The sequence below is a fragment of the Tamandua tetradactyla genome, chromosome 18 (assembly GCF_023851605.1).
Source record: "Tamandua tetradactyla isolate mTamTet1 chromosome 18, mTamTet1.pri, whole genome shotgun sequence".
Lineage (NCBI taxonomy): Eukaryota > Metazoa > Chordata > Mammalia > Pilosa > Myrmecophagidae > Tamandua > Tamandua tetradactyla.
Window position 1 is genome coordinate 25,605,993 of NC_135344.1, and position 22,407 is coordinate 25,628,399.

Sequence of the window (22,407 nt, forward strand, 5' to 3'; positions counted from 1 at the left end):
TGGACATTTAGAGAATCCAGAGAGTCCATATTTTAATATACCAATAATTACTGTCAGGAAAAATATATATACCTGATTGCTACTCTCAGTTTATGAATGACAGCATTCAGAAAATGATCAAAATCCTGAGTGATTTGATTCCCAGACCATGCACCCCCCAAAACACTAATAAAACAAAAAACCCCTGAGTGAAATATTACAATACCTAAAACATTACTCTGTCAGAGTATCATATCTGTTATTATGTCAGAGACCGACAGTAATCTAAAAATATCTCTGGATCACATAACCATCAAGGCTAATAATGACTAGCTTGCATGTTAAAAGTAATAGTTATTTTATTATTGGGATAGCATTCCTTGAAAAACTCCAAATACCTCTCATAGAGGGAAGGTGACACAGTTTCTTTTATTTGCTTGAGGAAATACGTTTCTCCTTCTATAGTCATAGTCATTTACTTTTTTGTTTTCTTAAAAATGGACAGCTTAGGAGGGAAGTACCAAAAACTGTTGAACTGTGTTCTGGTAGCCTTGATTCTTGAAGACAACTGTATAAAGATACAACTTTTATAGTGTGACTGGGTGATTCTGAAAAGCATGTATCTGATGCTCCTTTTATCCAGAGTATAGACAGATGAGTAAAAGAATATGGATACATAAATAAATAAATAAAAGAGGAGGATAAAGGGTAAAATAAACTGGGTAGATTAAAATGCTAGCAGTCAATGAGAGGGAGGGAAGGATATGGTATGTATGAGTTTTTCATTTTTCTTTTCATTTCTTTTTATAGAGTGATAAAAATGTTCTAAAAATGATCATGGTGATGAATATTCAACTATGTGATGATATTGTGAACCATTGATTATATACTATGTATGGACTCTATGTGTGCAAAGATTTGTCAGTAAAAAAAATTTTTTTAAATGGACAGCTTAGCTAAGGCTCCTTAACTTACTTATTAAAAATCAAACAATAGTTAGTATAATTTAAAAGTTATGTCCTACTTACCATTTGGAATAACAACAACAAAAAAAGAATTTACATATAATTATATGTATATATATATATAATTATATGTGTATATATATAATAAATGAATAGTCTGAGCATATTCATATTTGCTATTGAAATATTCATGGAAGTTTTGGGGTGGAATGTTTAGCAAGTTTAATTGAGTCTTCAAAGGTCATACGTATCATAAGAATTCTTTCTAAGGAAAAGAAAAGCAAAAACATTTACCAGATAAGGCCTGGTATCCTACAGACTTTCAAGTGCCCTTTTCATCATGAATCATAAAGTCAATTCAATCAGTACAAAATCTTACAGAGTGAATTCGGCAATTAAAAAAAACACAGAGCATGTTCTTATTAGGTTATATTTGAATTCTAAATTTCATTCCCTCACCTAGTTACACAGAATACAAAGCTACTGACCTTTGCAAATATAGTCCCTTCATTTTTTCAGGCTTTTGACTAACTAGACAAAAGAGAGAAATGAAAGGCAAAGATAAATCATCCTGACCATTTTTCAATATAAATAGGGCAATTCTGCCCAAGATGTAAAGACATCAAACAGAAAATCACACACCCTAAGCATAAGGAATATATTTAATAATAAGGGTTTTCTAGCAGCAATAATAAAATTCCCTTGGCCTATGACATCCTCCAAGGTCTCCTCAACAAGAACCAGTGTCTGTGGCAAATGCTTTATGAGAAAACTTGTCAAAATGATCACCTCAAATGCTCAGACCATCTTCTTAACATTCACTGATGCATTAGTTAAATATCAGCACGTGTGTTCTACAATTGACCTTTTATATTTTATAAAGCTTCTAACTCCTAATCTGGTACACTACTTATGCTGAGTGTCATGAAGGGTAAAATGAAAAGAAGATAGGCTCTACCTTCAAGGGATTATAACCACTCCTTCCTTTCAAAAGATAGCACAGCCTACTTTTCTTCTCTGCAGCAACTGAAAATAACTTGGTATATTCACCTTCCTCTCTTTCATCATTACCAATTATAAGGAAAGTATTTCTAATATGAGTGAACTCTTCATTTCTGTTCTCAACAATATGTCCTTCAGCTTTGGTCCATTATCTCCCCTCCACCACAAAAATGTTCAGTGATCTGATAATAAAAACCCTGCTCTTAGTACTGCAGCCACCAAAGCTACTACTCTCTTTCTCCAAAAGCAAACTTCTATCTCCTTCACTCTCTACCCTCACTTCAACTTGTACTCTTTCTTAACTCATTGAGTCCTGATTTCTGACCCAGATAACTAAACCAAAACAGCTCTCTTATGATTGCCAAATTCTCCTAATCACTGAACCCAAACACTTTTTCTGTTACCTTAGTCTTAATATTATTTAACTTCTCTGAGAATCTGTCAACCTTTACAAGCTTCCTTTACAAGATTTGTCCTCAATTATATGTGTGACCTAGAATCCACCCAAGTGGCTTCTCCTTCTCTGCCTCTCATTGGCTCATCTTCATCTTCCTGACACCTAAACAAGCATTCCATCTTCAAATCTCTTCCATGTCCATGCTCTGTCCTTCAGTGATATCATCTGAAGACATGACTTTAAATAGCACTTCTTTAAGGATAACTTTATAGACAACTTTCAATTTCTATTCTGTAATTCTTATTTTTTACATGACAAAGAATCTTTACTTTTAAATGATCAGTACATTAAGCAACAACAAGCAATGTAACAAGTTCTTGAATTCTATCTAGTAATTTTTATTACAAGAAACTAAAGGCAGCCCAAACAATTATTCTAATATTCATTGTTTTAACTCTTAGCCAAAATGGACTACTTTAAGGCTGGCTGCTCCTTCACACAGGTTATAAAGGACTATTTACTACTTTTTCATAGGAAAAGCACCTGACCTTTAAGAAAGCCTTAAGGAAATAAAATAATTAACCCTTTTCTTTCTTCAAATAAGTGTTTTTTGGTACTAGACCTAAGAAAGAAAAAGTCAATATTGCCATATATATAGCTAGAGCTAAGTGACAGGAAAACAGACAATCTATAACTATTAAACTTACAAGAAAGATGAGGTAAAAAGATGGAATCTTTGGATAAGCTCTAAGTCTGTACAGAGAAGCTAGGTTTGCTGGTCTCCAAATAGTGAAAAATAACTACATAGAACATACAGAAATAATTTAATACCTTTCCACAAGAATATAACTCTAGCTTTGCTAATGCTTCGCATTCCATGTGAAAGCATCTAAAATGCCAATTCATGGAACAGGAACTCCTTCTCCTCTATCCATTTATTTGGTAGTTTTCGTGGGCTTTTGCATGGATGTTGCAGACAAAGGCCAAGAGGTTATTCAGGTCTTCCTTCCTGTTCTGCTCAAAGTAGGTATCTCCCAGGTCTCCTCCACCTCAGTGCTACAACTGCCCTGTGATCCCAGGGCCTTGAACTCGTTCTACCTCTGCAGGTGGTATTGTTATGATTTCAGCATGAGCTGCTGCTTTGGACTGCTTCAGCTTCCGGTTCTTTCACTTTCGAGCCTCAAACACGAACACCTCGGTGGCATGCTTCTCCGCTTGCAGCAGCTGCTGGATGCCCTGAGACTGACAGGCTATGGCAACGGGGACTCTCCAGGTGGAAGCATGCGGTCCACTAGGGCCAGATGCCACCCCCATACCCTCCCCCGCCCCCCACCCAGGATGTGCACCTAAGCTCTCTATCTTGTAATTGTCCTACAACATATGCTAATGGTCAAAATGTAGCAAACCAATTATGATCACTCATCTTTTCATTCATTAATCTACTTAGCATATATTTATGGAGCACCTACTAAGTACTTAAACTACTGACAAAGTGCTGAACAAGACAAATAAAATCTCTGCTTTGTGGAGCTCAATCTAAAAGACGAGGACAAACAATCAAGTGACAAATAAGTATAAGGATAATTTCAAATAGTGATCCTACAAAGAAAGCAGAACAAGATTATGGAGTAGATAGTGACTAGAGTGGATTACTTCAGATGAAAAGTCAGGAAGGTCTCACAGAGGAGATACCATCTGAACTAAAATTGAATGACAAGAGGCTGTTAGTCATATGAAGAGCTAAAGAAAGGCACTCCAGGAAAAGAAAACAGTATGGGCAAATATTCTAAGGTGGAAATGAGTCACATTAGCCAACTAAAGCTGAGTAATCAAGTGTTGAAAAATGAAATAAAATGAACTGAAATCACAGATTCAAACAAATACTTGCATACCAACGATCATAGCAACATTCACAACAGCCAAAAGGTGGAAACAACTCAAGTGTCCATCAACAGGTGAATGAATAAATAAAATGTGGTATATACCCACTGTTTTAGTTTGCTAAATGCTGCCGGAATCCAATATACCAGAAGTGGAATGGCTTTAAAAAAGGGAATTTATTAAGTTGTAAGTTAACTGTTCTAAGACTGTAAAAATGTTCAAACCAAGGCATCCAGAGAAAGATACCTTGACTCAAGAAAGGCCAACGGGCCCAGAACACCTCTGTCAGCTGGGAAGGCATGTGGCTGGCTTCTGCTGGGGTCTTTGGCTTCTGGTTTCAAACAGGTTCCCCAGAAACATTTTCTTTCTGCATCTCCAAACTGTCTCATCATGGCTCTCTCTCTATTCGCTATGTCAGCTCTGAAGCAACTGTTCTCCAAGCATCTGCATCTGAGATTTCTCCAAAATGTTTCCTCTTTTAAAGGCTTCTAGTAAACTACTCAAGACCCACCTTGAATGGGTGGAATTACATCTCCATCTAATCAAAGGGCCACACCCACAACTAGGCATGTCACATTTCCATGGAAGTTATCTAACCAAAAGTTCACAACTACAATTGAAGGGGTCAATCTCCATGAAAATAATCTAATCAAATATTTCCAACCAAAACAATAGCTCTGGCCCCACAAGATTGGATCAGGATTAAAACATGGCTCTTCTGAGGTGCATAATAGTTTTAAACTGGCACATATACAATGGCACATTATTCAGCCACAAAAAGGAGTAAACTTTTGATACATGCTATAATAAGGGTAACAAAATAATCCATCCCTCCTCCATCTCAGCATCATGTCGCTTCTTTTTTGGAGGTTTTTACTTTCTCTGCACATATGTCATCTCCCAACACTACATAGGAAGGCAAAATGTCTCCTATTTACAATCAACCTCAAAGTCTATGCCATGACTTGCTCATTTCCATAAACAGCACTGCCATTCTTCCTTCAGTGGGCTTGAAAGATACAATATGATCTCTGAAATCATATTGTATCTTTCAACTCCTCTGTTGTTCATTTGTCAACTTTTATTTATTTAACATACACAGTACCTTACAAGACATTCCTTCATCTAATCACTCACTGTCTAATTTTATTTTGGGTCCCCATTACTTCTCACTAATAGTATTCATGTCATTACTCATATTAACATTTATTAGGTATCACATATACAAATTCAGATAAAACTATTTAATACTGGGTCACTACCACTGAATTAGGGCCTCATCTTAGTATTCAAGTTCTTCTACAATATATCTTTAAACTAATTTCCCACTAAATTTCTTAGGTACTTATTGTGCTTTATAAAATATATTAAATACTAGAAAAATAGAAAGATGAAAAACTCAGTTCCTGGGCGGTACAACAGTAGCTCAGTGGCAGAACTCTCGCTTGCCATGCCAGAGACCTGGATTCGATTCCTGGAGCCTGCCCATGCAAACCAAACAAAACAAAAACAACAACAACAAAAAAAAACAAAACTCAGTTCTGTCTTCAAGAAGCTCAAAATCTAGTAGGATAGAAAGACAGGGAGAAAAAAATAACATACAAAATTTAATCTGCTTAAGGAAAGGAGTGAAAAGGAAGATAAGGGCACAAGAGAATTTAAAGAACAAATTCTCCTGGGTTGGTGATGGGGGATGGCTTCATGATTCTCAATGAAGAGAAAGATTTAAGAAGCAAGGGTAGAGAGGACAGACCATAGGATGTAGATTCCTGCCATCTCCCAAGCTTTTCTCGAGCAGTGGTTTCAAACAGGACAATGTCAGGAGACATTTCTGATTTATGACTGCGAGCGATGTTCCTGGCATATAGGTAGGTAAAGGCCAGGAATGCTGTTCAACATTCTATATTTTACAAGATGGTCCCCACACCAACAAAAAAATTATCAAGCCAAAAATGTTAATAGGTGAAGGTTGGGAAATCCAAGTCTAGAGACACAAGGAAAAGAATAAAGGAAGGGATAAGGTTGAGATAATTCTAGGATGTGTTGGAACACTGGCAATACAGTGATGGAAAGGAAGGAGAATGAGTTATGACTGGACAACTTCATTAACCAAAACTAAAGAGGAAAATGTAAAACAAAACAGAAGGCAAATGTTATTAATGAATCCTCTGTATCTAATGGCTGATGAATAGGGATAGACTTGAAACTGAAAGTAGGGGTCTCAAAACCCTCAACTGTGAAGGAATGGAGAAGACAGAGGCAAGAAGCTGAAGCAAAAGCTAACAGCACTTTCTGTTTTATAATATCCAATTCAACAAAGATTTATTGCACACTGCTACTAGATCTCACAGGGAAAACACAAAGATAAATAAGACATAATCCCTGCCTTCAAGATGACTGGATGTCAGTAAGGAGAATCAGAAAATTACATAGATGATTATAACACAAGGGAGATTTTTAAAAATTTCCTAACAGATACACACAGGGGATCACATATATACAATCTTGTAAAGATTCAATGCAGTAATAACAAAGGATAATTTTATTTAATGCCTCTTGATCGTTTAGTGAAAAAAAATCACAGGAAGTAAATTCTCCATCCTTGTTGGCAAAAGTTTATATGCCCAGCATAAGTACATAAATAGCAATATAAATTATCTGCTGCTTCCAAATAGCCCTGATTGTTATCACTTTTCTAACAAGTTAAAAGCAAGTTACTTTATCATAGCTCACTACTATAGCAAAATTGATATTGTAATGACTTTTTACTTGATATTTTGAAAATGCACATAGTTTTCATAGTTAATCAAATGGCATTTAAGATACTATTTAATATTTAGAATTCAGATAACTGATATTTATAGATTTTCTTCCTTTCTTGCTTTAATTTTAAATTGGTTTATGAAACATATTATACAGACAGGCTTTAAGATAATTACTTAGATACTTTTTTTAATATGCCTATGAATAAGCTAACTTAGATATCCATTTTAGGTGGTTAAGGTTTCCATATGTTAATTGTAAAAATATTTGTATCTGCATATTTTGCTGAAATCAGAAAAATATTTAGTATCATAGGTCATCACTATAGCAATGCAGAAATCTGTAAGAGCTTTCTACTTGATATTTTAAGAACATTCACAGTTTTGACAGCTGATCAAATGATATATAAGTTAGTGTTTAATACTCAGAATTTTAGAACTTTGCTATCTGAATATGTAGATTTTTTCCTTGTTGCCTTAATTTTAAATTGGTTTATGAAGCTTAATGTACAAATACAGGCTTTACAATGATTATATGGAAACTTTATTTAAATATGCCTATGGTTAAGCTAAGATATCCATTGTTGGTGGTTCTAAGTGTATTGTTTGATTTCTTAAATAAAATTAAAAATAAAATAATAAAAAAAAAAAGCAAGTTACTTTACATACAGTATCCCCACAGAGAATTTACTTTCAATTGAGGGACTCACGTAAAAAATTAGATTCAATATCCTAGAGTAAGTTCTATACCACTGTGAGGCTGTTAGTTATGGTTTTCTGGATGGTTGTTTTTTTTTAAAACTTTGGGTGAGTTTTATTTCTCCTGAGGTTAGCCATCTAAAGGACAGCTCGGAAGAAGCATCAAACTCAACAGAAAAAAATAGTTAGAGAAATCCCTAAAGGTCCAGCCAACATACATTTTTCATAAAGTGATTATCCTCCTGTGGCCTCAGCTTCCTAAGTCTTTTCCCCATTCTATAATTGCTTTCCTTGTAGGCCAAGCAACAATTACCACTGCTGCAAGACTGAGGAGGTTCATAAGCAATATATTTTATAATACATAAGTGTAGTTTCTCTGATATCTGGTGCTTTTATCACTAATTGCACTATAAAATGTGCTATTAAAACAGAGACAAACAAGATTGTAAAAATCACATAATGGACCATGACTACTTTCACAAGACATTCTTGAATGTTACTGTACCACTTATTTTTCTTTTATTTTCTAGATATATCATTAGTTTTTCAAATATTTACTTCTGGTGGATATCATCAAGAAAAATAATATTATTTGGGGAGTACATAACATATGCTTGCCCTTGAATATACTGTTTTATAAATTTGCTCAAAATTAAAATTATATACAATATCAAACAATGTGCAATGCACTGAGTTTCTTGTGACATCTATGTGGTCCCCTGAAAGAATTACACATGTTGCAAATGCATTTAAGCTGTGGCTTTTTCTCAAACTTCAGAGGGGATGAAGCATTAAAAAAATAAATAAATAAATAAATAAAGGATTTCAAAATTCAAATCTATGAAACTTCTATATAACATAGCCAATAAGATATATATAGCTTGGGGAAAGACAAAATAATCAAAGGGTGATACTGCTGTCAATTACTAGAGGATATGGCTCACTGGAACTATGTATGGTATTAAGCATGTCAGCACTCACTAATCCATGGGCTAATTTTCAAGTTTGTATGTAAGTCTTTCAAAAATGGGCAACAGAGGCAGAGCAAGACAATGGTGCAGGGAGGTGTGGAATTGAGTTAGTCCTACAGAACAGCTAGTAAATAGCCAGGAACTGTCTGGAACAACTGTTTATGGAAGATCCACGACTGGACACCCATTATACACCAATCTGGAATGGGTAGAAGGGCTGAGATCACAGCACAGAACTCTCATTAGAAAAAGCCCCAGAAATTTTTAATTATTGACCCAAGCAAGGCAGAGTTAAGATATGTCTGAGAGGCAAAGTAACTAGTCAAGTGATAGAGATAATGCCCTGAAGGGTCTGTCTTTCCCAAGATGGGGGTGGGGCCCAGCTCAAGTGGCAGTTCTCATTCAGAGAATTCAGACCCCAGGGGCTGGAAAACAGAAAGAGCTTAAGCCTATGTTATACCTCAGCCTCTGTCTCCACCATGACCCTGACAGGGACAAGGTCTGCTGAGAATTAAAGACACCACACCCTTTAGGCTGGTGGGGAGTTATGAGCTGAAAAAAAGCCACCTGCTACACAGGACAGAAAAAACATAGAATCAACAGGCTACACAGGAAACTCTGACAACCTGCTGGGTCACATCCTCAGGGAAACTTGATAGTGATTACACCCTCCTCCTGAGACCCTGGACCTGCTTGTCTAGGAAAATCTGACTGGGGTTGATCATATCTTAGGAGACCCTCCTCAAAACAAAAAGATTCCATATAGGCAGGGCAAGGACCAGAAAACAAGAGCTGAAAAATTTTGATCAGTTAAACAGAAGCTATGCTAAAAGTCTAGAATAAGTTGAACTGAATCTCAAAGAACAGACAGAGAACAGAGGCAAACAACAACAATAAAATACTAGGTAAAAAAGTGAAAACTATCTCCAAAATAAAATAATTAAGGAAATCAGGTGCCTAGACACTAGCAAAAGATTACAAGTAATAATAAGGAAAACAAAGATATGGCCCATTCAATGGAACAAACTAACACATCAAACAAGATACAGGATTTGAAACAACTAATTAAAGATGTTCAAACAAACATGCTAAATCAGTTCAAAAATCAAATCAATGAATTGAGGGAAGATATGGCCAAGGAGATGAAGGCTACACCGAAGACACTGGGTAACCTTAAAGAAGAACTCAAAAGCATAAAGAACTTACGGGAACGCAAGGCACTAAAGAAGCGATAAAAACACAATGGAGTGGGTCACAGGTAGTTTGGTGGTTAGAATGCCTGCTTTTCATGTGGGAGACCTGGGTTTGATTCCTAGATCATGCACCCCCCCCCACCTCAAAAAAAAAAAAAAAAACCCACAATGGAGATTTACAACAGCAGATTTGAAAAGGCAGAAAAAGGATTAGTATGCTGGAGGAAAGAACATCTGAAACCCTATGCACAAAAGAACAGATAGGAGAAACAATGGCAAAATATGAGTAGGATCTCAGGGAACTGAATGACGACAAGAAGTGAATAATACGTGTTACGGGTGTCCCAGAAGCACAAGAGAAGGGAAAGGGGGCAGAAAGAAAAATGGAAGAAATAATCACTGAAAATTTCCCATCACTTATGAAAGACAAAAAATTACAAATCCAAGAAGTGCAGCATATATGAACACAATAGATCCAAACCGACCTACTCAAAGACACTAATCAGATTATCAAATGTCAAAGACAAAGAGAGAATTCTGAAAGCAGAAAAAGAGAAACAATCTATCATTTATAAGGGATGCTTGAAAGACTAGATGCAGACCTCTCAGCAGAAACCATGAAGGCAAGAAGGCAGTTGTATGATATATTTAAAATGCTGAAAGAGAAAAACTGCCAACCAAGAATTCCATATCTGGCAAAACTGACCTTCAAAACTCAGAGAGAAAAAAATAAAAACAAAAAATAAAATAATAATAATAATAAAAAAGAATACCAAAAAAAAATCAGGTATTTAAAATATTTTCAGACAGACACTGAGAAAGATTGTGAACAAGAGACTGGCTCTACAACAAATGCTAAAGGGAGTGCTATAGGCAGATAGGAAAAGACAGGAGAGGGGTTTGCGAGAGAGTGTAGAAATGAAGACTATCAATAAGGGTAAAAAGAGAGGGAAAATAAAATAAGATATGATATGTAAAATCCAAAAAACCAAATGGCAGAAGAAAGCGCTGCCTTTACAGTAGCAAAATTAAATCTAAATGGATTAAACATCCCAATCAAAAGATATAGACTGGCAGAATGGATTAAAACACCAGACCCATCTATATGCTGTCTACTAAAAGAGACTCATTTTAGATCCAAGGACAAAAATAAGCTGAAAGTAAAAGATTAGAAAAAGGTATTCCATGCCAATAACAACTAGAAAAGAACAGGGGTAGCTATACCAATTTCAGACAAATTAGACTTCAAATGAAAAACAATTAATAGAGACAAAGAAGGACACTACACATTAATAAAAGGAACAACTCATCAAGGAGCCATAACAATCATAAATATTTATGCACCGAGCTAGAGTTCCCCAAAATACATGAGGCACAGCTGACAACACTGAAGGGAGAAGTAGACACCTCTTCAATAACAGTGGAGACTTCAACACACCACTCTCATCAAAGGTTAGAACATCTAGACAGAGGATCGATAAAGAAACAGACATTCTGAACAGCACAATAAATGAACTAGACTTAACAGACATTTACAGAAGATTACACCCACAACAGCAAGATATATACTTTTCTCAAGTGTTCATGCATCATTCTCCAGGACAGACCAAATATTGGGTCACAAAGCAAGTTTCAATAAATTTAAAAAGACTGAAATTATATAAAACACTTCTTAGATCATAATGGAATAAAGATGGAAATTACTAACAGGCAGAAAATTCACAAATATATGGAGGCTAAACAACACTTTTACACAACCAGTAGGTCAAGGAAGAAATTACAAGAGAAATCAGTGAATATCTCAAGGCAAATGAAAATGAAAACATGACATATCAAAACTTACACGATGCAGCAAAGGCAATGCTGAGAGGGAAATTTATTGCTCTAAATGCCTATATTGAAAAATAAAGAGCAAAAAGCAAGGAATTAACTGTTCCTCACTTGGAGGAACTAGAGAAAGAACAGCAAACTAACCCCAGAAGGAAAGAAATAACAAAGATTAGAACAAAAATAAATGAAATTGAGAACATGAAAACAAAAGGGAGAATCAACAAAACCAGCAGTGGGTTCTTTGAGAAAATAAGTAAAATTGATGGACCCTTAGCTAGGCTGACAAAAGAGAAAGAGGGAAGAGCCAGAGGGATGAGGAGGGGAGGGAGAGGGACGGGCAGAGCAATGGGGAGAAGGACAGGGAACTAGTAGAAGTACAAGATCAACACCCAAAAATCAGTAGTGCTTCTATACACTAGTAATGAGCAATTTGAGGAGGAGATTAAGAAAAAAATTCCATTTACAGTAGCAACCAAAAGAATAAAATATTAAGGAACACATTTAACCAAAGGCCACAAAAGACATAAACACAGAAAACTATAAGAAATTGCTTAAAGAAATTAAAGACCTAAACAAATGGAAGGACACATCCATCATGTTCATGAATTGGAGGACTAAATATCGCTAAGATGTCAATACTTCCCAACTTGATTCATAGATTAAATGCAGTATCAATTAAAATTTCAACATATTACTTTGCAGAAATAGAAAAAAACAATAACCAAATTTATTTGGAAGGGCAAGGTGTCCCTAATAGCTTGAGAAAGAGGAATGAAGTGGGAGGTCTCACATTACTTCACTTTAAAGCATATTACAAAGCTTTAGTGGTCAAAACAGCATGGTGCTGGCACAAAGATAGATATACTGACCAATGGAATCTAATTGAGTGTTCAGAAATAGAACCTCTGATCTACAGACAATTGATCTTTGATAAGGCAGTCAAGTCAACTCATCTGATGCAGAACAGCCTCTTCAATATATGATGCTTGGAGAACTGGATATCCATATCCAAAAGAATGTAAGAGAACCCCTATATTTCACATTTAATAAAAAAAATTAACTCAAAACAGACCAAAGAACTGAACATTAGAACTAAGGAGATTAAAAAATTCTTAAAAGAAAATGTAGGGAAATATCTTAAACATCTTGTGTTAGGAAATGATTTCCTAGACCTTACACCCAAAGCATGAGCAATGAAAGAAGAAATAAATGATAAACTGAATACTTTTGTACATCAAATGACTCTATCAGGAAAGTTAAAAGAAGTCTACACAATGAGAGACAATATTTGGAAACCATATATCAGATAAGGGTTTAACATGCAGAATATATAAAGAAATCCTGTAACTCATTAACAAAAACACAAACAACGCAATTAAAAAACAGGCAAAGGGCGGGCTACAGTGGCTCAGCAGGGAGAATTCTCACCTGCCATCCTGCCATGCCAGAGACCTGGGTTCAATTCCCAGTGCCTTCCTATGAAAATAAATAAATAAATAAAAAATAGGCAAAGATATGGACACTGTTCCAAAGAGGAAATAGAAATGGCTCAAAAACATAGGAAAAGATGCTCAATGTCACTGGCTATTAGGGAAATGCAAATCAAAACTGCAATGAGATATCACCTCACACCTATTAGAATGGACATTATAAAAATAAATAAATAAATAAATAAATAAATAAACCCAGAAAACTACAAGTGCTGGAGAGGGTCTGAAGAAACAGGTAAACTTATGCACTGTTGGTGGGAATATAAAACGGTATAACCACTCTGGAAGGCAGTTTGGTAGTCCCTCAGGAAGCTAGTATAGAATTGTCATATAATCCAGCAATCTCATTACCAGGTATATATTAGAAGGAATTAAAGGCAAGAAAATGAATAGACATTAGTGTACCGATGTTTATAGTGGCATTATTCACAATTGCAAAGAAATGTAAACAGCCAAAACATCCATCAATGGTTCAATGTATAAACAAACTGTGGTGTATAAATACAATATAATATAACACATACAATGTAATATAAGACAGAATAAAATCATGAGGACATCATGAGCAAAGTTCGAAAGCTCAAGTTGAGAACATTATGAGGAGAAAAAAAGAGGGTAGAGATTGGGCATTTGATACTGAAAGAGTACAGAACGTTCAACAGCACTGATTGTAAAGAAGTGGAAATGGATAGCACAATACTATCTGACGGTGGCACAATATTGTAAGTGAATAAAGCTGAGTGTGAGTATGATTCAAAGAGGAAGGTTAGGGGCATGTATGACACCAGAAGGAAAGATAAATGATAAAGCCTGGAACTGCATAACTTTGCAAAACCTAGAGTGGACAATAATGGTGATTAAATGTACAAATATAAGAATGTTTTTTACATTTGGAAGAACAAATGAATGTTAACATTACAAGGCATTGAAAAGGGGATGGTATATGGAAAAAACACAAACAATGTAAACTAGGGTCTATAATTAACAGTAATATGTTTCCATTAAATGTAACAAAGGCAATATACCAAAGTTAGAAGTCAATAAGACTGGGAAATAAGGGAGGTGTATGGGCTTCTTGGTGTTTCTGTTGTTTCTTTTTATTTTTCTTTTTTATTCTTCGTTTTGTTTGTTTGTTTGTTTGTTTTTTACCTCTTCTTTCTTTGGGAAAAAAATGGAAATGTCCTTATATAGTTTTTGAGGTGCTGACTGTATAACTATGTGATTATACTGGGAACCATTTTGTTTACTTAGGATGAAGCATATGAAGTGGGAATAAAACTGTTTAAAAAATAAAACAGAAAGATGTATTGCTGGAGAAAATGTGGAGAGAGAGACGTACCTATTCATTGTTGGTAGGGAAGTAGAGTGGCGCAGCCTCTGTGGAGGGCAGTGAGGTGGTTCCACAAGAGGCCAAGTACAGAGTTGTCATACGATCTTGCAACCTGTTATTAGGTATATAATTGGAAGAACTGAAAACAGGGACATGAATGGGCATTTACCCACTGGTGTTTATGGCAGTATTAAAGATTTGCAATGGTTGGAGGTGGCCTAAGGGTGCATGATTGATGAAAGGAAGGGAGAATGTGGTGTATACATACAATGGAATATTGTATGGGTGTAAGAAGGAACGAAGTTGTGAGGTATGCAACCAGGTGAATGAAACTTGAGGACAGTATGTTAGGTGAAATAAGCCAGAAAAGAAAATCAAATATATTAATGCCTCGCTAATATGGATCATCTACAACATACAAACTCTGAGAATCAAATTTGAGAGAATAAGTTATCAGGAGAAGGCTTATAGTAAACGTTCCTAGACTGTAAACTATTGGCCAGTCACATCTATTCCTGAGTTGTAACTGTTATTTTTAAATTCTGAGATGCTGAGCTCCCTGAATATAACTTGGTCGCTCCCTGGAACTTTCATGTAATGCCTAAGATTCAAAGTTAGGGTTCTGCAGCTATGAAAGCCAGCATTACCCCATTTAGTAATTATTAAAAAGGCTGAAAAAGAGATCAGATTTAAATTAGAGCTATGAATGAAGTTGATCTGTTTACTAAGGTAAACAGATTGAAGGGTAAAGGATGATATTGATTGAAGATGAAACTAGAAATTTTAAGTTCTGACTTTGATGAAATATTGGGATTTTCTATAGGTTTAATTTATCCATTACCAGAGATAAACTAGTTCTAAAAATACCACAAACCAAATAATGACTAGCCTCTACAAAGCTAAAGACAAGTAACTAACTAAATGAATGGAGCTATGTCATTCTCCCTTTGGTCAGATAATCTTCTGTCAACTGAAGAATTTACGCCTTGATTACAAATGTCAGTTTGAGGAAAATATAATTGAGCTTCGGTATCAAAGAAAAATGTCTGCACACAATAACACCATTATTTTTTTCTCAAATATTTTCTTAAATCCATATAAACGATCTAAACTTACTAAAATCAGAAACTAATTAAAAAACAAAGGATACATCACAATTATAGATATCTTAATTGTATCTTTTTGTTGTTGTTCCTTCTCCTGGCACATTAACTAGTTCTCAATTTTCCAAAAGAAAGACCATCAGAAAATGAAACGAGACAGATTATGTATAAAATATTTGCTCTAATTTCAGAAATTGAAGTCACAATTCAGTAGGAATTGTTTTAAAAATATTTTAAATAGTTCAGGAATAATTTACTTTTTCAAAATACCAAATATTTGAAATACTCCAAAAATATCATTGGACAAATCTAAATAAAAATCAGAAGATTATTTTCCATAGTATTATCTCCCAAAAATTGTTCTCTAAGACATGCCAAATCTATGTTATTAAATTAAATTAACTGGGAATTACATAGCTCATGAGCCCATGAAAAAACTTACCTTGTCAGATGCCTCAGAAGCCAAGAGGTTCGTTGCAAGGGTTTGTAGTTTATGATGGGCCATATTTTTAAGAGCAGCAAGACTACGTCTTGTCATCGCTTGTTTTAGGTTGACTGCTGGATGACTAAGTGAATCAACTGCAGCAGGAACTGCTTCATCACAAGCATTCAGAATCTCTACTGCCGTTATCCCCATCACACAACGATCCAAGGCACCTGGAAGACATACATATTAACAAATACTACATAAAACTATCAAATTTTAAATAGCTTTGTAAGAAAAGAGGAATAGCATGGAAATTTTACAGGTAGGAAAATGTTTATGAGTGCCTCCCAGAAACATTTTCTTGTGCTTCCTTCCTTTAACGATCTTCCAGGTAGCACTACCTCAATCATTTTCTCTCCCTTTCAGTCCCTTGCAAGTTTTGTAATAGAGTCAACTTCAAAGCCAACATTTTAACAATTTCTCCCAGGCTTTCCACTGTCTTCCTGTTTCCAAGTAGTCACTTTGATCACACCCATACCATTAAATTATTACAAACATCAAATCTATGGTTTCACTTTTCCAAGTTGTTTATCAATCTTAAGCAACAAAAAAAAAAACTTACTAAAATGTGTTTTCCTTTTTTCTACTTGAATAACTTCTGAAGCTTTTCTTTCTCTAGGAAACATCCGCAAAACAAAAATTATAACTTCTCCATTCTGTCTGCAAATTTCTTGACTCTTACATATGTATAGCCATATATTTATAGAAATAACTACTACATTAACTTTTAACTACTTGAACGCTTGTTTGCTTTGTTTATCCTTTCCATTTATCTCTATGTAGGCATTTCTTCTGTAAGTTAGAGGAACTTAAAAGACAGACATACTTTTTGTATACTTTGTTTTGTTCAATACAGTACCTTCCAGTCCTGGCACCATGGGATCAACAATGCCATCCTGACCAAAAGGGGGGGAAGAAAGGATTATGTACCCTGGAGAAACCATGGTTTAATCCTCATCCATTTTGTGGAGACAGCCATTTCTTTTCATCCCTATTCAGTACTGTAGGTTGGAAACTTGATTAGATTATATCCAGGAGATGTGACATGGCAATTGTGGGTATTAAACTTTGATTAGAGGGAGATGTTACTCCACTCATCCAGGTGGGTCTTGATTAATTTACTGGAATCTTTTAAATGAGGAAACATTTTGGAAAAAGTTTCAGAACCATGAGGAGCCCAAGTAGCCAGACACCTTTGAAAATGAAGAAGGAAAACACACCCAGGGGAACTTCTTGAAACAAGAAGCCTGGAGAGAAAGCCAGCAGACGTCTTCAGGTTTGCCATGAGCCTTTCCAGTTAAGAACAAAACACTGAACTTCATCAGCCTTTTTTGAGTGGAGGTAACCTCTTGCTGGTGCCTTAATTTGGACATTTCTATAGACTTGCTTTAATTTGAACATTTTTATGGCCTTAGAACTGTAAACTTGCAGTTTAATAAATTCCCCCTTTAAAAAGCCGTTCTGTTTCTGGTATATCACATTCTGGCAGCTATAAAACTAGAACATAAGGGGATTTATTTAATTAAAAATTTATGGCTCTTCAGAGGAAAGGCAGCTGGCTTTCATCTGAGATTCTCAGTTACATGGGAAGGCACACAACGATGCCTGCTGGCCTTCTCTTCTGGCTTCTAGGTTCCAACGGCTTTCCCCAGGGCAATTTCTTTCTGCATCTCCAAATGTCTGGGCTGAGCTGCAAGTGCTGAGATGAGGTATGCTGAGCTGCTTGGGTTGTCTTCTAAGGTCTCTCTTTTAAGCCTCCAGCTAATTAAATTAAACCTCACTCATCGTGGAAGGCACTCCACTTAGCCGAATGCAAATATAATCGGGTGTAGATAAATTTCACATACTGATGATTTAAGTCCACAGAAACAGCAAAGGTAGGTGTCCATATTGGTGCAGTGCTGGTGAAAAGAGGAATGTTAGAGCCTGAGGCAAACGAGGAGGATATTCAAACAAGGGAAGAGAAGGTGATAGCTTGGCACATACTGTCGAAGACCAACAGAGGTGAAGAGGGCAGGACATGTGCATAAAGGGACTATATTAGAGCCTGAGCAGAAAGACAAGAGAGTTTGGAAAGGAAGGCAAGCCAGCACAGAACGTCAGGGCCCAAGGGAGTCTAGGCAAGGAGGCAGGCTTGCACAGATTGTTGAAGTCAAAGTGGTATGAGAAGGGCATCCACAAGGTGAGGGGGATGGTCTGGTGCCTAAGAAGGGAGAGAAGAGTATGTGAACAGGGAGGCAGCCAGCACAGGGTGCTAGATTCCCAGAGGGGTGAGATGAGTCCATACAGAAAAGGAAAAGTCCCCCTTGGACATGTGGGAGATGACTTCTAGGGATGAGTCCAGCCCTGGCACTGTGGGATCAACAATGCCATCCTGACCAAAAGGGTGAAAAGAAGTGTAACTAATAAGGTATCAGTGGCTGAGAGAGTTCAAATAGAGTTGAGAGGCTACTCTAGAGGTCACTCTTATGTAAACTTCATCAGACATTGCTACCTATCATAACTTGCCAAACTCCAACCAAAACCTTTTCAGCTAATCCTAAAGAACACCTAGGGCAATATCTAAGATTCTGCAAAGGTTCCATGCACTAGGGTAACTTTACAGAAACTACAACCTCCAGATGGCTTCCTGGACCAGATAAGCCCTGAAACCTAAAGGGCCAGCCTTTCTAAAATATCACCTAGTTTCATCTCCCTACCCCTTATTACTGACAGCCCCTTCCAACATGACAAAGTTAGAATGGGCATAGCCCAAATACCCCTAAAGAATGGGAGAAAGATCAAAGGTGATAGTGGAGTTATACAGAGAAGGTAGTTGTTCTAGTTTGCTAGCTGCTGGAATGCAATATACCAGAAACGGAATGGCTTTTATAGAAAGGGAAATTTAGTAAGTTGCTAGTTTATAGCTCTAAGGCCAAGAAGATGTCCCAATTTAAAAAATCGACAGAAATGTCCAATCTAAGGCATCCAGGGAAAGATACTGTTCTAGTTCGCTAGTTGCTGGAATGCAACACACCAGAGACAGATTGGCTTTTAATAAAAGGGGATTTATTTTGTTAGTTCTTCAGAGGAAAGGCAGCTAACTTTCCACTGAGGTTCTTTCTTTCGTGGAAGGCACAGGATGGTCTCTGCTGGCCTTCTCTCCAGGCCCCTGGGTTCCAACAACTTCCCCTGGGGTGACTTCTTTCTGCATCTCCAAAGGCCTGGGCTGAGCTGCAAGTGCTGAGATGAGGAATGCCGAGCTGCTTAGGCTGTGCTACCTTGCGCTCTCAAGCACCAGCCAATTAAGTCAAACCTCACTCATTGCAGCAGACACGCCTCCTAGTTGACTGCAGATGTAATTAGCAACAGATGAGGTTCATGTACCATTGGCTTATGTCCGCAGCAACAAAACTAGGTATGCTCACCTGGCCAAGTTGACAACTGAATCTAACTAACACAGATAACTTGATTCAAGAAGGCCTATGATGTTCAGGGTTTCTTTCTCAAATGAAAAGGCACATGGCAAACATGGTCAGGATTCTCTCTCATCTGGTAGGGCACATGGCAAACATGGTCAGGGTTTCTCTCTCATCTGGAATGGCATGTGGCAAACACGTCATCTGCTAGCCTTCTCTCCTGGCTTCCTGTTTCATGAAGCACCGTGGGAGACATTTTCCTTCTTCATCTCCAAAGGTCACTGGCTGGTAGATTTTCTGCTTCTCATGGCTATGTCATTCTGATCTCTCAGAATTTCTTTTTCTCCTAAATGTTTCTTCTTTTATAGGATTCCAGTAAACGAATCAAGACCCACCCAAATGGGTGGAGACATGTCTCCACCTAATCCAGCTTAACAACCATTCTTGATTGAGTCACATCTCCAGGGAGATGATCCAATTACAGATTCAAACATACAATACTGAATAGGGATTAGAAGAAATGGCTGCTTTTACAAAATGGGATTAGGATTAAAACGTGGCTTTTCTAGGGTACACACATTCTTTCAAACCAGAACAACAGGGTTTAACAAATGAGTATGACTACTGAATCATTATATTGATATTTCTTTTAGTCTCCAGTATCTTAGAGCAGCTAGAAGTAAAAACCAGAAATTGTGGACTTGTAACCCATACCAAACTCTGCAATGTGTTCTACAACTAATTGTTGTGCTGTGCTTTGAAATTTATTGCTTTTTTATATACGTTATTTTTCACACACACAAAAAAAGTTATGATAAAAAATATATATTCCTTCTAGCCTCCTATATTCTGGAGCAGCTAAGAGGAAAATATGACAGGATCGTATGGTAGCCCATGACAAACTCTGGGATCTGACCCGTAACTACTTGTTGAAGAGTGCTTTGAAAACTATTGCTTTTCTCTTTCTTTGCTTTGTATATATGCTATATTATACAATTAAAAAAAAAAAAAAAAGAAAGGGGAAAGGCCAGTCACAGAGCCACATCCAGCTCAGAGTCAGGCTGGATGAGGAGGGTGTCCACATAAGGGAGCAGCATCATCTGCTTATGCCAAAAAGTAAAACAGTATTCAAAAAAACACGTCCAGCTTAAAGGGGCTCCCACTGACCAAATCTGGGACATCAAAATAAACAATAGTTTAGGGTTAAAATCCAGTAAATAAAATAAGAATCTGAAACCTTGTGCAGATATAAATTAAAAGTTTGATGAAGAACATATCTTTACATGGTTTCAAAGTACCTCCTCACAAAATACAAAAAGGGGAAAAAAGAATAGTTAACAGCAGAGAAACCTGAAGACACTACCTTAAACAAGTGATCTAAGTAAATCTTCAAAAGTATCAGTCATTAAAATCAAGGTAGGACTGAGGAACTATTTCAGACTGAAAGAGACTAAAGAGACATAAAACTAAATGCCATGCATGATTCTAGTCTTGATCGTTTGGCAATAAATGCCATTACTGGAACAAGTGGAAAAATCACAACACAGTCGAAAGATTAGAAGTTAGTAATGTATCAGTGTTAACTTCCTTTGGGAAAAGATATATATTCCATGTGGGGTGGGGGGATATATACCACTATTAAATTGATATTGCATTTTATTGAAGTGTCACAATTTGATCTTTTATTGACTTCTAATTCCCTAAATTTTGTATTAGTTTTAGGCTAGGAACATCAGTATAATTCAAAACAGCAAACACACAAAATTGCCCAGCATACAGGAATAACTAGTAACTATCTTTTATGTAAAATTCCTTCATTTGTAAAAATGCATTCTTAAAACACTAAGAAGAGAGATAAAGGATCCTCTCAGAGTTAAATGTATTTCATACATCAAACCTTAGCTGAATTGGATTTGTCTAGTTTCATTTTTTATTTATTTAATAAATAAATAAATTTAATAAATAAATAATGTCAGTACCTTCAGGATGTGCCTTACTGATTCCCCAAGGACCTTTATAGCACTAGCTAGAACTTGAACAGCAAAGAAGAAAAAGAACGTATACCTGCTATTATGGTGGAAATTCAAAATAAATTCTGCTTTTTTCTATTTTTATCTTGATTTAAGAAGGTCACATTGACTGACTGCTTACTGAAATTCTCTAGGAGGTCAAAAAATAACTGTAAACTGTCAATATTTTATAATGTGGGCTTAATTATACTAAACTGATTATAAGTCTAATATTCTTCAGGACCACTACAGTTAGGGGCTTTTTGTCATTTCCTTCTAGGAAAATTACTGTACAAGCAAATTCTTTCTCAGTAAGATCCCAGAAGCAAAAGATTTCACATATTTAAGTATCTGAAAAATGCAGGAAAATGCTACTTATTATTTATTTAATTTAATTTTTAATTTCAACAAGTCCTAGACAAGCTTACTGTCCCTTTCTATTTAAAATGTATCAACTGTTAATTTAATTTTTATAATATCTTAAATACAGTGTTTTATAAATATCATTGTTATACGAATTTACTTTCTTTAACACTAATTCCTAAAAAAAAATTCTAAATGTCTGTAAGGACATGCTCCCACGTTCAATAAAGCAACAAGTCAAACAGCAAGTCTCTTTAATAACAATAATAGAAAACATACACACACGTGTACACACACATACACATATATGTACACACATTTACTTTATGTTCACCACACATCAGGTAAATATTATCTCATTCTACTCTCACAGTAACATTGTGAAATAGGAACCATTTATGTACTTATTTTACAAACGAGGAAACTGAGAGACAGTGACTTGTTTAAGGTTACAAAGCTGGAAGTGTTGGATTCTAGTTTCAAATCAAGCAGTCTGACTCCAGGGCCCAGGACAAACTATTCAGTTTGTGGGGTGGACCAAACCAGCT

The 22,407-nt window shown here is 36.0% G+C and overlaps 1 protein-coding gene and 1 pseudogene across 1 annotated transcript in view; both read right to left on the minus strand.

The window, feature by feature from the left end:
* Positions 1–22,407, minus strand: part of WDR7 (WD repeat domain 7) — a 494,499-nt gene that overhangs the window by 378,079 nt on the left and 94,013 nt on the right. Inside the window, 1 exon segment of the mRNA XM_077135381.1 lies at positions 16,045–16,259. Within this exon segment, the coding sequence (XP_076991496.1) occupies positions 16,045–16,259 (215 nt within the window).
* On the minus strand, positions 1,106–3,657 carry LOC143662736 (V-type proton ATPase subunit G 1 pseudogene; annotated as a pseudogene).